General features: G+C 37.3%; 1 protein-coding gene across 1 annotated transcript in view; it reads right to left on the reverse strand.

The window, feature by feature from the left end:
* Positions 1 to 5,227: 5,227 nt before the first annotated feature.
* Positions 5,228 to 17,375, reverse strand: part of CSNK1G3 (casein kinase 1 gamma 3) — a 70,114-nt gene continuing 57,966 nt past the window's right edge. Inside the window, exons 14-16 of the mRNA XM_030467772.1 lie at positions 14,611 to 14,717; positions 14,214 to 14,237; positions 5,228 to 7,521 (exon numbers count right to left, since the gene is read on the reverse strand). Coding sequence (XP_030323632.1) covers positions 7,467 to 7,521; positions 14,214 to 14,237; positions 14,611 to 14,717 — 186 coding nt within the window. The 3' untranslated portion in view covers positions 5,228 to 7,466. The remainder of the gene's footprint in view (positions 7,522 to 14,213; positions 14,238 to 14,610; positions 14,718 to 17,375) is intronic.

Below are 17,375 nucleotides of genomic sequence, written 5' to 3' on the forward strand. Positions count from 1 at the left end.
ACCTGGTTAAGTTTATTTCCTGATGGAAATAAAATACAGCAGAGAAGAAACAGTTTAGGGGGTTCCTGGGCTATGTGGAAGTTAAGATAACTTCCAGAAGAGAACAGCTGGTGAGGGAGGCAGCTAAGGAAGAGGCTCTGCTAGACTTGTTCTTTGCAAACGGAGAAGGATTTTTGGGTGATGTGAGGGCTGGAGGCCATCCTGGGGATGTGATCATGAAATGACAGTTTTCAGTTTTTGGCCTTTCAGAGGGCATACTTTGTCCTGTTCAGGAGATGGGTTGAGAGTTCCTTACGAGGATGTCCTGAAGAGCAAAGGAGTCCAGGAAGGCTGAACACTCTTCCAGAAGAAAATCTTAAAGGTGCAGAAGCAGGCTGTTGTCCTGTGCCAAAAGATGAGCTGTTGTGGAAGAAGACCAGCTTGGCTGAACAGAGAGCTTTGGCTGCAAGTCAGAAAAAAAAGGAGAGTTTATGGTGTTTGGAAGAAGGGGGATGATGAAAATGTTGTGAGGCTATGCGGGAAAAAAAATCAGAAGAGATAAAGTTCAACTAGAACTTAATCTGGCTGCTGCCATAGAAGACAATAAAAAGTGTTTCTATAAATGAATGAGGAACAAAAGGAGGGCAACAGGGAATCTCCATCTGCTGTTGGATGCGGGGAGAAACATAGTGACAGAGGGTGAGGTAAAGGTTGGGGTACTTAATGCCTTCTTTGCCTCAGTCTTTAGTGGCAAGATCAGTTCTTACCACTTGTTCTTCTCCAAGTGCCCATGTCCCGAAGTGGGATACAGGAACAATGAGCAGAATGGAGCCCCCATAATCCAAGTGGAATCCATGCTCCACCACTTAGCCCCAACAATTTTATGGGGCTGGATGGGATCCACCCAAGGGTACTGAGGGAGCTGGCAGAAGTGCTCACCATCATTTACGAGCAGTCTTGGCCAACTGAGGAGGTCTCAGTTGACATGAGGTTAGCAAATGTGATGCCCATCTAGAGAAAGCACCGTAAGGAGGATCTGAGTAACTACAGGCCTGTCAATCTGACAAGGATGCTGGCACTGAGGAGCTCCCTTTGCCCATGACTGTTTTTGCTGAGCAGAGCTGAGATAACCTGTTGAGCTCCCTCCCTGTGACCCAGGCTTCAGTGTCACCACATCAGAGCAGAGCATCAGCTTGTTATCTGAGGACAACATTGCCTCTGCTCTCAGCCTCGAGGAGTCCAGAACACCCCTTCTCTCCAAGGAGACAGGAAGACCCTCTTCAGCCCCACAAATATTCGGTAAAGCTGTATGTTAAGTAAAGTTCAAAAAGATGTAGTAATAAGATATAGAATAGCCTATCTGATAAAAAAATAAAAATTTAGTGTTTGAGAATGAAATACATCCTTTAAACTATACTACCTCAGAATATCACCCATCCTGAAAATTTAAAGAGGAAGATATTCTGGGAAAATAGACTATTTCATTTGATAAGACAATCAAGAAAGGGGTACAGTGGATTGACTGACATAACCAATTCTGTAATCTTCATGTTTGAAATATCCTTTCAAAAAGTGACTGAAAGCTCCTAAAAAGCTACTGAGAAATACACAATGGTGTATTTTTAAGCACTCAGGCACTAAAATTCTAAGTCTTAAACAGAAGTTCTGAGGAAAGCTTCAGTTTTAATTGAAAAAAAAACCAAAACATGGAATTGAAAAAAATTTTTACTTGCAATTGGACCTTGTACTAATGAATAAAGAAGGTCTAGCTGGGCACATTAAAGTTGGGGACAGTTGGTAACAGTGACAGTTACAATGACATGGTGGAATTTAATATTTTTTAAGGAAGAAGAAAAGGAGTAAGTGGAATTACAACCCTGGACTGAAGGGCAGATTTTGTACTCCTTAAGGATCAACTTGCAGGAATCCATGGGATAAGATTCTGTAAGGAAAGGGAGCCCAAGAAAGTTGGTCAATTTTTAAATACCTCTTCCTTAAAGCTCAAAATCGGTGCATTCTTTTGCATACAAAATCAGGTAGAGATAGGTAAGAGACCTGTATGGATCAATAAGGAGCTTCTGAAGAAAGTCTCGTGGAAGAAAGAAAATTACAGCTCATGGAAGAAGGGACTTGTCACTTGGGAGAACTCTAGGGTTAATGTCAAAGAATGTAGGAGGGCAACAAGAAGGACCAAAGCCCTCTTAGAACTCAAACTGGCAAAGGAAGTAAAAGGAAATGAGAAGAGCTTCTGCAAATATATCAACAGTAAAAGGAAGAATAGGGAAAATGTGGGCCCACTGCTGAGTGGGGTGGGAGCCCCCATCATAGATGTTGCAGAGAAGGCAGAATTGCTGAATTTCTTCTGTGCTTTAGTCTTTACTCCTATGAGCTGCCCTTGTGAACTTCAGACACTGGATATGAGAGAGAGAAAGCCTGGAAGAGGGAAGACTCACTACTGGTCAACAAAGACTGAGTTAGAGATCAGTTATGCAAATTGAATGTACACAAGTCCATGGTCCCTGGTGGGATGCACCCAAGAGTGTAGAGAGAGCTGGCTGATGTTATTACCCTACCACTCTCCATTTTTGAGAGATCATGGCTAACAGGAAGGAGGAAGGAGGAAAGACAGTGTCACTCCAGTCTTCAAAAAGGGAAAGAAAGAAGATCCAGACAATTACAGACCAGTCAGCCTCACCTCCATCCCTGGAAAAAAATGATGGAGTGGATCATTCTGGAGGTCATCCCTAAGCACATGGAAGAGAAGGTTATCAGTAGTCAGCATGGATTTACTAGGGGGAAATCATGCTTGACTAATCTGATAGCCTTCTATGATGTTGTGACTTAATGGGTAGATGCTGGGAGACCACTGGATGTAGTCTCCCATAATATCCTTGTGAGCAAGCTCAGGAAATGTGGGATAGAAGAATCTGCAGTAAGATGTATCAAGAAGTGGCTACACAATAGAGCCCCAAGAGTGGTGATCAGTGGCACGGCGTCCAACTGGAGACCTGTGACTAGTAGATTTCTCCAGGGATCAGTGGGTCCAGTCCTGTTCAACATCTCTATCAATGGGACAGAGTGTCTTCTCAGTAAGTTTGCTGGTGACACAAAGCTGGGAGGACTGGCTGGCACCCCAGAAGGCTGTGCTGTCATTCAGAGGGACCTACACAGACTGAAGAGTTGGGCAGGGATAAATGTAATGAATTACAAGGACAAGTGTAAAGTCTTGTATCTAGGAAAGAATAACCCCATGTACCAGTACAGGTTGGGGACTGAGCTGCTGGAGAGACCTGAAAGAGACCTGGGAGTTTTAGTGGACAGAAGGATAACCATGAGCCAGCAATGTGCCCTGGTGGCCAAGGCAGCAAATGGCATCTTGGGGCATATTAGAAGGGATGTGGTTAGTAGGTCAAGAGAGGTCCTCCTCTCCTTCTCCTCTACTCTGGTGAGGCTGCATCTGTCCCAAAGAACAGGGAACTGCTTGAGAGAGTCCAGAGCAGAGCCCCAAAGATGATGAAGGGAGCAGAACACCTGCCTTATGAAGAAAGGCTGAGGAAGTTGGATCTCTTCAACATGGAGGAGACTGGAGGGTGCCCTCATTAATACTTACAAATATGTAAAGGGTGAGTGTCAGGAAGATGGACCCAGACTCTTCTTAGTGATGAGCCATGGATAGGTCAAGGGGTAATGGATGCAACCTAGAGCACAGGAAGTTCTGTGTAAACATAAGAAACAGCTCTTTCACTGTGAGGGTGACAGAACACTGGAACAGGCTGCCCAGGGAGGTTGTGGAGTCTCCTTGTCTGGAGACATTCAAAACCCACCTAACATATTCTTGTGTGACCTACACTAGGCGATCCTGCTCTTGCAGTGGGAGCTGGACTCTATGATCTCTCAAGGTCCCTTCCAACCCCTAACAGTCTGTGATTTCCACGAATTGTTCTGCAGATCTGCAAGAGCACAGGCAAATGAAAACCTCTGCTTATAAAGGAAAGTGAAAAAAAAAAATCTTAAACAGAAGTCTAGCAACTGATTTTGCCTGTTAGCATTGGTTGTCAAGTAAATATGCCCTTTTCTTTACTGTATATGATAGAATCATACAATGCTTTAGGGGTTGGAAGGGACCTTAAAGATCATCTAGTTATAACACTCCTGCCTGGGCAAGAACACCTTCTACTAAACCAGGATGCTCAGTGTTCTGTCCAACCTGGCCTTAACGTTTCCAGGGAGTGGGTAGCCACTGTTTCTCTGGGAAACTTGTGCCAGTGTCTCAGCACCTACATAGGAAAAAATTTCTTCCTAGGCTTTCTAAACCCATCTTCTTCCAGTTTAAAACCATAACTTCTTGTCCTAGCACTACATGCCTTAGCAAAAAGCCCATCAGAAACTGGAAGGCAGTAACAATATCTTCCTGAAGCCTTCTTTTTTGCAAGTTGAACAACCACAACCCTCTCATCCTGTCTTTACAGAAGAGGTGCTCTAGCCAGCTGATGATCTACTTGCTCCAACAGCTCCATGTCCTCCTTGTATTGTGAACTTCAGAACCTGACATGGGGCTCCAGACTGGGTCTCACAAGAATGGAGCAGAGGGAGAGAATCACCTCCCTTGACCTACAGGCTACACTTTTGATGCAGGCCAAGTTATAGTTGGCTTTCTGGGCTGCAGTTACACATTGTCAGCTCATCTTGAACTTCTCATCCACCAGTATCCCCAAGTCCTTTTCCTCAGGGCTGTTCTCAACCCATTCTCTACCCAGATACATCAAATGTATCAAATGCTCTACAGCCTGGAACAAATATGTCTACCAAACAGAAGGCTGTGACTGAAGAACCAACAATAAATCTTTCTTTTCTAGATATCTACCTGGTAAAATTAAAGATAACTTTATTGCATATGTCATAGTATTTATGATGGCTTTTATTCTAGGTGGCAAATACAGAATAGACTTTAGTGCATGGAGACCCTGAGTAGATTTTCTAGTTACAAACATATGCATTTAAGTCTCTTCACTCTATTATTATCATGAGGTGCATTAATGCATATAACCATAGCACCCGTTAAGAAAACATAACTGCAATGTTGAGGTAGCATTTCAAGTAACATGGTGTCTAATTCAAAATTAAAATTGAAAAATATTAAGTGTTCAGAAATTCTTAAAATAACATCTAACCTTATTTCAAAGACTAGGAAATGGGGAAAAAAGGCAAATTTTAGAAAACTATCTTTATTTTTTTGTCTTACATTTGAACATTTCATTTCATTTTAAGACATCCATCCAATGTCAACTTCATTAGTTTAGACAAGAAAAAAAGGGTTTAAATGCACATCATATTGACATAACCTGAACACACCTGTATTAGTAGTGACAGCCTTGCTTTGCTAGAAGAAAACCTTCTTTTTCAGCATTACAATCAAGCACTTAAAAAAATATTGCTGAAAAGCAAGTGTTTAGATACTGGTCATTTCAGCAAACAAACAGCTTTTGTATGTTCCAACATTTCGAGTCCATAATACCCACACTTTATCATGTGTATGGAGTTCGGATCATACAAACACTGTACAGGTCAAAAACCTCTGAGAGTAAAACTAACCAGGTGTGTGAAAAGCACACATGCTATACATATTTAAAAATCTTACAAAGCAATGAATTTGGTCAACTACTACAAATAAGAATGTGTTTTCAAATAAGAATGGTCAAGCAACCTCCTACCTTTTCAGCTTAAATAAAGACAGAAAAGGAACTTCATGAGTTTGAGATGGTCAAGAACACAAACTGGTGGAGTTGGTCAAGAACACAAACTGGTGGAGTGGAAACTTAGGACCAGTTATACAGTGTTTTTGTATGCCAAGCTCAGGTTTTGTAATACAAAAACAAAATCATGAACAGCAATAATGACAAAGATCAAAGTATTCATATGAGCACATAATCCAAAAAAAATACACTTTGGGTTGTTAAGGAAAAATAAATTACAAAATACAGTTAAATTGCTTGTAAATGCAATAATGAATTCAAAGGTGTGCATTACTTTTAAAATACATTTACAATGCTACCACAAAACAGGTGAAAATAAATAAGAATGCCAAAAAGCATGTGTGGATAGAAAAAAATTTCTCATTAGCTCTGGAAGAATTATTAAAAAACAGATAATTTATGAGTTTTGGTCAACAAATCTGTCTAGTCACTTCCAGTTTTCACATCTCTTCTTCAAGTAGCTGGCAGCAAAACATGACAAAAGCACACCTTTGTCATTATGGCTTTTTAAAAAAGCATATATTTTCTGAAGAAGTATAAAATTGCCTGACTTGTCTATAGAGCTGCTGGTTTGTTTTTATTATAGGAACTTCATTGGACTGTAGGGAAGTACCTGATACACCCTTGCCATCCTGCTATAGTACTGACATTACACTGAAAGACAAGAAATTTCCAGGACAAAAAGATTTTGGTAAGTTTTGGACACTATGGGCTAGTATGCAGAGAAGGAAGAGGTCTAGCCCCTTTCCATTGCATTTGTTTTCTAAATCAAAGTGTGAACTAATTTACAAATTGATCTCCAACATTACATGGCACATCCATATTTTCAAGTCAAAGATGCTGTCAATCATCAACTACTTTAGTGAACATACAGACTTTAATACTGATTCCACTTTAACCAGATTCACATTTATTTTTCTTTCACAATTCCTATGTGGGTCCTCCTTTGAAGGTATTTCAATCTTACTAACATTACTGGAAGCACAACTAATTGTACAAACTTCTGTAATCTTTGTACAAACACTCTTGTAATTTCTACTGTATTGGAATTCCATTAACAAAAGGCGGTCTTCAGACTCAGAAGCTATTGAAAATACTTTTTTCACTAGCATTGCCAGCATTTTAGACAGCTGTGAAGAGCTAAATCAGCCTCCTCAGTATCTCTGGAAAGTGACTGCACCATACTAGCAGAGATAGGGTTTATAGTGCTAACACAATTTTACTAAATTATCACCAGTCATAATGGGAGAAAAGGAAAAAAAATCAATGTAGGTGTCAAAGGGAATCTTAAGATTTTATTCTTTTTCTACATGGCTGTGTATATCTATTTTTCTTCTGTATTTTTTGAGAACTGCTTTTTATATACTGCTATGAACTCCCATAACAGCTTTGTGATATTTGTCTTCAGCTAAGACACTGCTAATACTTCCTAGGACAGGAAAAATACATTTCAAGTTTAGTTTTGCTGAAGATACTGTTCATTTGTACCATTTCATTGGTCCATTTAATTGATGGTCAAAGAAGCACTCGTAATTTGACAAAATCTTAAAGCTTTCAGAATAGATGAATTAAAGAGATGGAATATGGATGTAGGAGCACGTAGGCATTGCATTGTTTCTAAGGGAGTTCTTGGAAAACATGTGGCCATTATGGAAGTTGGTTTTGGGTTTTTTTTAAGAGCACAAGAGAGCAGTTGAACAAATAAGCAATTTCCCATGTTCTCCTTGGTTCTAGTTACTTGTGACGCTGAAGGGTTTTCCTTTTCCTCCGCTTGAAAAAACAGCAGCACCTGTAGGTGTGACATGACATATGATATAAAACAAGTCACAAAACTAAACTGCGTTTCCTTTCCTAATGAAAAACCGAAGCAGTGATATCTGACATATTTCACAGATCTGGTGTTTTTTTAAGTACCAAATGAAAAAATAATATAAATATAAGTAATACATAAACTATAATAATAATAGTTATTAATTTAATAGTATTGTGTGAGAGTATCAAAAGCATAGGCATTACATGCTGTCTTAAAATGTATTTTAAGAATAAAGAATGTTCCGTTACCTGGTTATTATTTCACTTTAACTGCTATTATACCAAACACAAGCTTGAGTCAAGATTGTGTCATCAAAACTATCCACTTAAGAAACCACTGTTAATGATACAAGAAAACAATTTGAGCCTTCCTTTGTCAACTAGAACTTTTTAAAAAAACTGCCCTGGGGCTAATAAGTATTTTAGAAATAAATGTTCAACAATATAATCAATATTCTGATTGTTATTATATTATTATATTTATTTTATTATATTATTACACATATATCATAAAATCACAGCTTTAAGTAAATTAGACTATCCTAACATACTTCTGCTTTATTGCATGCTACGTGAAGAACACTAAATTTGACAAATACTGTGAATTTCAGTTAGCAGAGATAATCTGAAATTAACTGAAAAACACTGCAGAAGGAAAAGAATCAGAGGAAATTAGAGTAGAAAATATGGAGGAGGACTGCAGAAGCCCAAGAAGCATTTTTGACAGTAAACTAGAGGGTAAAGTGACAAAAGCACAAAGAAACCCTTTCAATTTTCATGTTGTCTTATTTTAAGCAATTCTTATCTCCTGACCAACCCCTTTCAACTTCAAGCTTCCCCTTAGTAAAGCATTAAGAATTTGCAATCAAAAAAAGAACATGAAGCTGTCTACCTTAACAGAGCTTGCCCCATGGTGTTCTGCAGTTTTGAATGCTCACTTGCAGAGCTATATTAATCTAGAGTCTTTCTTAAACTATGAAGTACAACAGAAGTGAAAATACATTTGTACTGCATCAATAGCCTATCAGTAAATCCTGAGGTTCTCCAAGGATTTTAAGTGTCACTAAAATTCAAAAAGAATCCGGATTTTGTTTGCAATATGGGGAATGGGGAAAGCATTTGAAAAACTGGTAGATTAAGCATTTAAAAATGAGGATCTACAAGGGGTGAGAACAACATTTAAAAGGAAGGGGAAACAGAAGTTACCTTCTCAAAATATCCAAGGGCACCCTGTTGCTCAGTCACTGAAAAAGTAGCAGTGGGCAGAGGCAGACCAGAGCTGCTCTGAGAGTTATATAACTTTCAGCAGAAAAAAACATTGGTTATTGATGGAGAGGAAGCCCAAAATTAAAATTCAATAGGGGAAACTATGTAGATAAGTACTTTTACAGCTAGAAGAGATATCATACTGCATTAACTTTAAAATACTTCTGCAAGAGACAAAGTTGTGTTTCAAGGCTAGCAGTCACCAACTGCAACTGAAATTCCCCCATAACTACTAGTCCTTTTATCTACCACTAATATCCACTATGACTTAAGCTTTGAATTTATGTGCAGATAGAATCCAGTTGAGTTTAATCCTTCTTTCACTCCAATTTTTCCCCATGTATTTTATGTATATATATTTAAAAAAACCCCAACAAAACAAAAAACCCAAAACAAAATCAAACAACCCAACCAACCAAACAACCCAACCAACCAAACAACCCAACCAACCAAACAACCAACCAACCAACAACCCAAACCAACCAAACCCAACCAACCAACAACCCAACCAACCAAACAACCCAACCAACCAAACAACCCAACCAACCAAACAACCAACCAACCAAACAACCCAACCAACCAAACAACCCAACCAACCAAACAACCCAACCAACCAAACAACCCAACCAACCAAACAACCCAACCAACCAAACAACCCAACCAACCAACAACCCAACCAACCAAACAACCCAACCAAACAACCCAACCAAACAACCCAACCAAACAACCCAACCAAACAACCCAACCAAACAACCCAACCAAACAACCCAACCAAACAACCCAACCAAACAACCCAACCAAACAACCCAACCAAACAACCCAACCAAACAACCCAACCAAACAACCCAACCAAACAACCCAACCAAACAACCCAACCAAACAACCCAACCAAACAACCCAACCAACAACCCAACCAACCAACCAACCCAACCAACCCAACCAAACAACCCAACCAAACAACCCAACCAACCAAACAAAAACCCAACCAACCAAACAAAAAACCCAACCAAACAAACAAAAACCCAACCAAACAAACAAAAAACCCAACCAACCAAACAAAAAACCCAACCAACCAAACAAAAACCCAACCAAACAAAAAAACAACAAAAAAACAACAACAAAAAAACCCAACACAAAAAACCACAAAAAAAAACCCCATCAACCAAAAAAAACCCCACCAAACCAAAACAACAAACAAAATCAAAAAAATTTTACAGTGGTCCCTGCCTTTCAACACAAATTAACCTATTCTCCTGTAAATGTGAAAATCCTGCCCTGGATTGTGATGGCAAAGCACTTTTGTATCTGTTTCAGATTAGAAGGCCTCAAAGAAAACTTACAGAAAGAAATTGTCATGATTCATAATTTTAGTATAAAGACCAGGATACACAAGTAATTGTACAAAGATTAAAGTGTGGCAGAGAATTAATATTCAAGAAAAACAATACAGAATTGACTCCTCACTGTTTAACTACATTATCCTAGTAAGGAGTATGTCTCAGGAACAGCAGATAACACTTATTAAATGCTTAAAACTCCTTGGATTCTTTTTGTAACTCAAAGACAATTTTGATTTTCTTGATTTTCTTCCCAGAATATTTCAACCTATCCTTACTGCAAATCTCATACTGTCCTTTATTATTTCTCCATACTCTACTTAGTTTGCTATTCCTCTGTCAACCACAGAAGATCATCATGCTATAGGGAATTCAGGAGTTTAATCCTGAACCAACATACAGCAGTGCCTTTTCAATCTCCTGGTCTTCTGGAGTTTGCATAATACTACTAAAAACTGCATAGTTTCTATTCAGAGCTTCTTACAATTAAAAGAACTACTCTCAACTGATTCTAATTTAGCGAATTTCACTAAATGCTGAAGACCTATTTGGTGTGGGGAAAAAATCCCTTATTACTATACAATATATCTAAAAAAGTATTAAAGGAATTAAAATTCCATGAAGCATTGTAAGCCACAGGACTGCACTAAAAACTTAAGAGATGTGGAATATTTATAATCCTGTAAGTGCTATATCTGTAAAACCTTTCGAGGCAAAATAAATGTAATTTTAAAATATATACATATTTGCATGGGAATAAGACAGGTCAGACTACATTACCTGACAATAAATTTTACAAAAGAAATAGAACCCTGAAATTGGAGAACCACAGTGCAGACTCTCTATAAGAGTATAATTCGTAATGAAAATGCAGACATGCTTTTAAGACTTCTGTCACTAGAGGGTGCTATCGCCACTTTTATATAAATAAATAAATATATAAAGTTATATATATATATCTTGCATTGTTCAAAACCACTTTTAAAGCTACATGCACAATACACACGCACAATGCATAAGAATAGATACATTCTGAAAATACCCAATTCTAGGAAAGATACTTTTTAAAGAAAGTATTTAATGACTGTTAGCCTTTTCCTCTATATAATTTGAAAAATTCCTATAGTGGGAAGTATAACACAGATTTATGAAACTCAAGGAAAAAAATTATGTTCTTGTAGAGTCGAATGTGGTCTTTGAGATGTAATCTAAGGTAGCAATACCAGTATTATGGGTACAACCATTCCTTGTCCTGCTTAAAACATTATCATACATTTTACTGCTAAATACTCTTACCACTACCACCTAAGCAGTCCCTTAGAACAATATGTTAAAATAACTCAGATTCTTAATTGTGTTTAGATAGCTGTGTTTTTATACAGCATGTGGCAGCACTTTACTGCAGGAACATTACCAGACATTTGAAGTGGCAAATCGAATGCAAGATCCAAAAAGGATGGACCACAAACTTCTCCAGTTTGCCCTTCTCTGCCCTCCTGTGGCAAAGCTGCTTGGTGATCAGAAATACACATGCTTCATATTTACAGAGGCAACAGTTCTGATAGCTACCAAAGAGTTTCGGAAAAAAAGCTAACTGCTGAATGGAAGACTGTCTGTCAAAGATAAGGTCTACAAGTGCCTAGGCAGAACACCGATCAGGTGCTCTACCTGCTTTACATCAGTAACAACTGAAACAGGGCTAAAAGCTACTTCTTTAAACAACAAACAATCAAACAACAAGAAGACAAAACACAAGAAAACAAAACACAACAACAAAAGCACAAAACAAAAACTAAATGCACAAACAAAAGAAAGCCAAAGCAGAAACAAACAACTAAAACAGTAAAACCCACAACCCACAAACAGAAAAAACACCACCTCAAGCCCACACTTTCTGCATAGCAACACATAAGCAAGCATGAAGATGACAAGGCATAACATTTAGAATATATACTGCACTGAGTACATAAACATATCAAACAATAAAAGCATTGGATGACTGTCTCAAAACAATAAAATTCATACTGAAAAACATCCATATGATTTACAGCATCCCACTGAAGTGCTAACAAAAGATCTAATACTTAGCTGAATATATTTGTGTTCCTAGTTACAATCACAAACTATATGGCACCCTTCAATCTTTAAACCAAGATAGTCATACTAAGTTTCTAAAACTGAAAAAACCTGGAAGGAGGAATGAAGTGTTTCTAAAAACTTCACTGCATTTTTTCTCCTCAGAGTATGAGGAAATGAGAAGACATCAACAAGAAAAAGCTGACCTTGTTCATATTTTCAGGTGGAGAAAAGACTGTGAACGAGGCATGAAGTGAGAGTCTTTTGATAAAACTGTCTCCTTAGAAACAAAAATGTCTGCATCAGACATGAAGGATACTGATATTTGCATTTCATTACACTCCTCAGGAGCGTAAAATCTATAAATGGATATTTTTAAAGGTCTCAAAATACCTTTTGGTATTAAGCTCATAGCTATTATGTTAAAAATTGTAAAATTACCAAAAACTTATTACTGAGAAAATAGGCACTCCTATACATAGATGTGTGGTAGTAATGCTGAGGAGTGGATGTGAGTGCAAGGCTGTGCATGTTGCTTTGATTAGTGTCAAAATATAAAACAACTTCTAGCCAAAAAAAACTGTGAAGGAGGAAACTGTTGCTTAAACAAACACCACTGAAAAACTAATTTATGTGTTTCATATTGAAAAAAAGAAGATAGGATATTGAGACCAGGTATTTTTTTGGAACGAAACTAGTAAAGACTAGGCCAAAAAGGTAAAGGAGAGTATATGTGCCCATCAATTACTCACATCAGAGTAAATTAACTTCCATACTACATCTTGGGTCTTGAGAATTCTCTACTTTCTCTAAATAACAAGTCTTAGGTTTAATTGTGCTAAACAGTGCTCTAATTTTTAGACAATCTTTGTGTATATAAACTGGGAATTGAGGAACATTATCACTGCACTTATCAAAAGGGAAAGGATAGGGGATTTTTCTGTGTGCATCCTATCAATATCCTTTATCTCTGGCATCTCTGTTTTATCTACATATAAGAACACTGAATTCTTGGCAGAATAGTAACAATACAGTACTATGCAAAGACGGCAGATAAAAGAACTGGTATTCTAAGTGGTCAGGGAAAGCTACTGGAGAAGGTTGGTTTAACAGATACCTCCACTCAAATTTGAACTACACATGCCCATAAACTTAACACATCAAAATCAGAACCCGCACAACAATTAGTTCCAGAAAAAAATACATTTTGAGAAATTTCTCCTTATCTGAAAGGTAGGAAAACACACGCTACAAAACTTACTGCTATTAAGGAATGCTCACCGTATTCTTTAGGTACTAATATATCCTTCATACTTGAGTTCCTGGAATTTATGACAAGCTAGATCTATACCCTAGTAAAATCCTATTTTAAGCAGAATTATAAAAGAAAATGTGTTGAAAGCTATATTGCCTTTAGCTATCAGTAATATTTTGCTGTACTGTTTCAAGTCTAAATTTACTACTCCGGTCATTAGTAGTCCATCCCAGTTAACAAATCTTAATATTTTCCCTTTTCATTACACTGTAGCTTATGTTTTCGTAATTAGTTAGGAGGTTTTCAGAGACTAATAATCTGCCAAATATTATGTTTACAAAGATAACAGGCAAAATTCAAACATTTGCTAGCATTTATTACTTGTTCAGAAAGGTGAGCTGTTTTCTATAGTGAAATTATTAGATGAATGCCACAACATCTGAAAATAACAGGATAGCCCCTCTAAAACAGGATAGAAAGAAAAGAATACTGAAAGGAATAAAATGAAATACACCACAGACCACACATATAACAAACAAGCAACATTTGATGCAGGCAAAATAGCTCCTGAAGGTGGCTGTTTTTCTGTAAAAACAGTGAATTGTTTCACAACACTAAAACCTGTTTTGTGATTTCCAAATGGACTTGTTATTTTCTGGACTTCTCTTAAATTAGTTTTGAGCCAAATAACCCCTGGGGCTATTTCTGCCTGCTTTTTGGTACTGTAGAACTCACCACATGTTCAACACTTTCTGGCAGCTACACAGAAAGAAAGTAAGGGAAAAAAAGAGAATCAGAATAGCATACAAGAAGAATTTTACATTTTTTATATATAACTTTTGGTAGTCTGCACACTATCTTAAATTAAATGGTTCAAAATTAGTTGAAATATAAAAAATGCATTCGCATGTATCTACTAGAGAGATGGATAATTGATGGCTTTGTTTGAAAAAGCAAAAGCTATTGCAAGTCTATTATTTAAATATTTAAAGCCAAAACACTGTGTAACACTGCATTTTTGCCCCCAACTGTGGATATTCATTTTACACAGTATTTTCATAATAGCTATACAAGAAAAATTGTTAGTGCATGAGCACACAACAACCAAAGATTATAAAAAAGATGGACATACTTGGTTTCATCCATTACTTCTACTTCTGCCGGTGCTGTGATGGGTGCATTTGAACGGCCTGCGGTTGGGTCATCTGTGTTCAGTTCTCCATTTGTTGAACTTACTACCTGAAATCACCAGAAATACCTGAAATTATGCTACCGTGAGACATATATTTGTCAATTCTTAAAGTTACAATGCAATAAAAATTTTAAACAAGTAATTTTTGTTGATTCCAGAGGTCTTTTTATTCCAATAATGGTATTCTTCCAGGTTGTATTCCTGTATCCCTGAACTACTGCCATTTTTCTTTCATATCCATTAGCAGAACTGACAGCTACATGACAGAATCAAAATGAGAAGACTAAGCAAAGTAATTCTGTTGATTAGGTTTGCTGATCTCTCATGTCTTCTCAGAGCATTAAGGGATGGCAATAACCACTTTGCTGATACCAATTCAGTCAGTCTTACTCCATCTTCTTTTCTTCAGTGCTTTTAAACTCTTTAGTATCCTTTGTGTGGCACAATTCAGTTGTATCTCAGAAGAGTACTCACAGAAGAAAGGAGAACTAAGAAATTCTCTAGATCTAAGAGAGAGTGGTGGCTGGTTTTCACTCAGAGCATGAAAAAACTTCATGCCATTTAAAAAAAAAATAATTAGATACATCTTGATTTCCACTCATTTCCTCTGAAATTCCTTTGTAAATTCTTGAGCCACCAAGACAGCTGTGGTTCTCTAGGAATATCTGTTTCCATGTTAAACCAAACAGAATCCAATATTCTTCTAGTTCCTGTCAGCTTTCCTGCATGGCAGATGTAGCTACTCCAGAGGCCTCTCCCTTGTTGACCTCACAGAACCATCCAGGAAGATAGGTAATGGAGACAGACAAATGGTACCTGGTCAGGACAGCTGGTAGTGCTAATTGACCATTAAAAAGTATCAAGAGGTCTAACTAGCTCCGAAGTAGCAACAAACGCCTGGCCAAGCAGCATTACACAAAATATCCTCATGGCCAAATATATAAGAAAACATCTGCAAAATATAACCACCTACAGTAAGTGGACCAATGGTAATTCACAATTCAAGATTCAACAGCAACCAGATGATGCCTGAAGGCCAGAGATTAAGGTAGAAGAAAGCAGAGACAAGGAAAGTCATCATCATTGTTACTATACCCCTCACCCTTCCACGCCCTGCTCTTAATGTAGAAATTACTTCTGTTTATATCTATTTATAACCAGAGCTAATAGCCTTGTGCTATTTAAACCCTGAGCTAGAAGCCTCGCCTATTGAGGTTTGCTTTGTGCTTTCTGTTGTACTCACTGAGTACAGATGGAGCTTCAGAAGGCTCCTCAACTTAGGTGAAAAGCACACGCGTTGTATTGGCAGTTTTTCCCTACTCAATATACCATAAGCCAAACAAGTATTAGACACACTGCTATGGTGAGACATAATAACTGTGGAACAGCTTAGTTTCTTAGACATACAGTCCTTTAGAAGCTTTGCATACCTGTAACAGCCAGGTAAAATAAGAAAGTTAAGCACAAACACCAGTTCTCCAAACAGTAATAATCATAAATCTTCCTGCTACCCCTATGCTTTGTTTTGCATTAGTATGCAAAACAGTATTTTATTTGCCATGTTAAAAAAAAAAATTCAATCAGAAAGCTCCTCTAAACAATTTTTGCCAACATTCATCCTTGTAATCACAACAAAGAATTGTAAAAATTTGGAAAAGACAAGGATTACACTTTACCTAAGGAACTGCAAAAGGTTTGTTATGTGCTACGGTTATCAAATGAGTGGTAAGATACACAGCTTGGAAGTTGCAGTAACTGGAATTTAACAACACAAATTTGTATTTTTCTAACCTACAAGACATAAGAATCGCGTAGTAAATTTGGAAGATACGATTTCAAATGCAACTCTGATTCCACATTAATATACTGTTCTCAAAAGATAATTACTACCTTTAAAACTGATGTTTTTGACAGAAATACTGCAATTCAAGTTGAATGTACAGGTCAATGTCAATGGGAAGCATAGAACAATTTTTAAAGGCTTCTTGAATATACAGTGATAATTGTCATCTACTAGCTTTTCTTACATGACAAATGCCAGTAGCTTATAAGCAGCAAAATTTAGCAGATATTGATTTTTTAATTGAGATGCAAAGGGTTTAGAAAAGATATGGAATTACAAAGCTGGTGAGACTGCAGCTCTGTTTTCTTTCCTGTGGGCTTCTCATTCCTTCTTCTGACATCAACATTTTTTTCCAAACCAAAACTTCAGCAGTGAAGTATTTCATTTAGATTTCAAAATCAAAAATACAGCAGACAAAGTATTTTTTTGACAGACAAGATTTCAGAGAACAAAATTATTTTCATTTCAGACTGAAAGCACAAAGGTTCTTTAGCCTTTGCAGATGGCATTTTGATTCCTTCTAAATCACTTTAGATTTCTTCAAGCATTATCCCACACATCTCACCCCTAAATAAATTTAAAGAAAAGGCACCAAAAACTTATGAAGAGGAAATAAACCACTAAGAAGGGAAAAAATGTTGGTTTCTGCTCATTTTTCCACTGATAATCATGAAGTATTTCCTGGGAAACATTTTTCTACTGAACTATTGTTTGAGTAGAAGTAGTAAAGTTTAAGCTGAAACCACTACTTAACACTTTAATTTGAAGTTTGCATAAGGAATTAAAAAACAAGACTGGAACAACAATTAATCCAGTCAGTAGTGGTTTACAACTAAATACTACATCAGAAGTCTAAACTTCA

The sequence above is a fragment of the Calypte anna genome, chromosome Z, assembly GCF_003957555.1.
Source record: "Calypte anna isolate BGI_N300 chromosome Z, bCalAnn1_v1.p, whole genome shotgun sequence".
In the NCBI taxonomy this organism is placed as follows: Eukaryota; Metazoa; Chordata; class Aves; order Apodiformes; family Trochilidae; genus Calypte; species Calypte anna.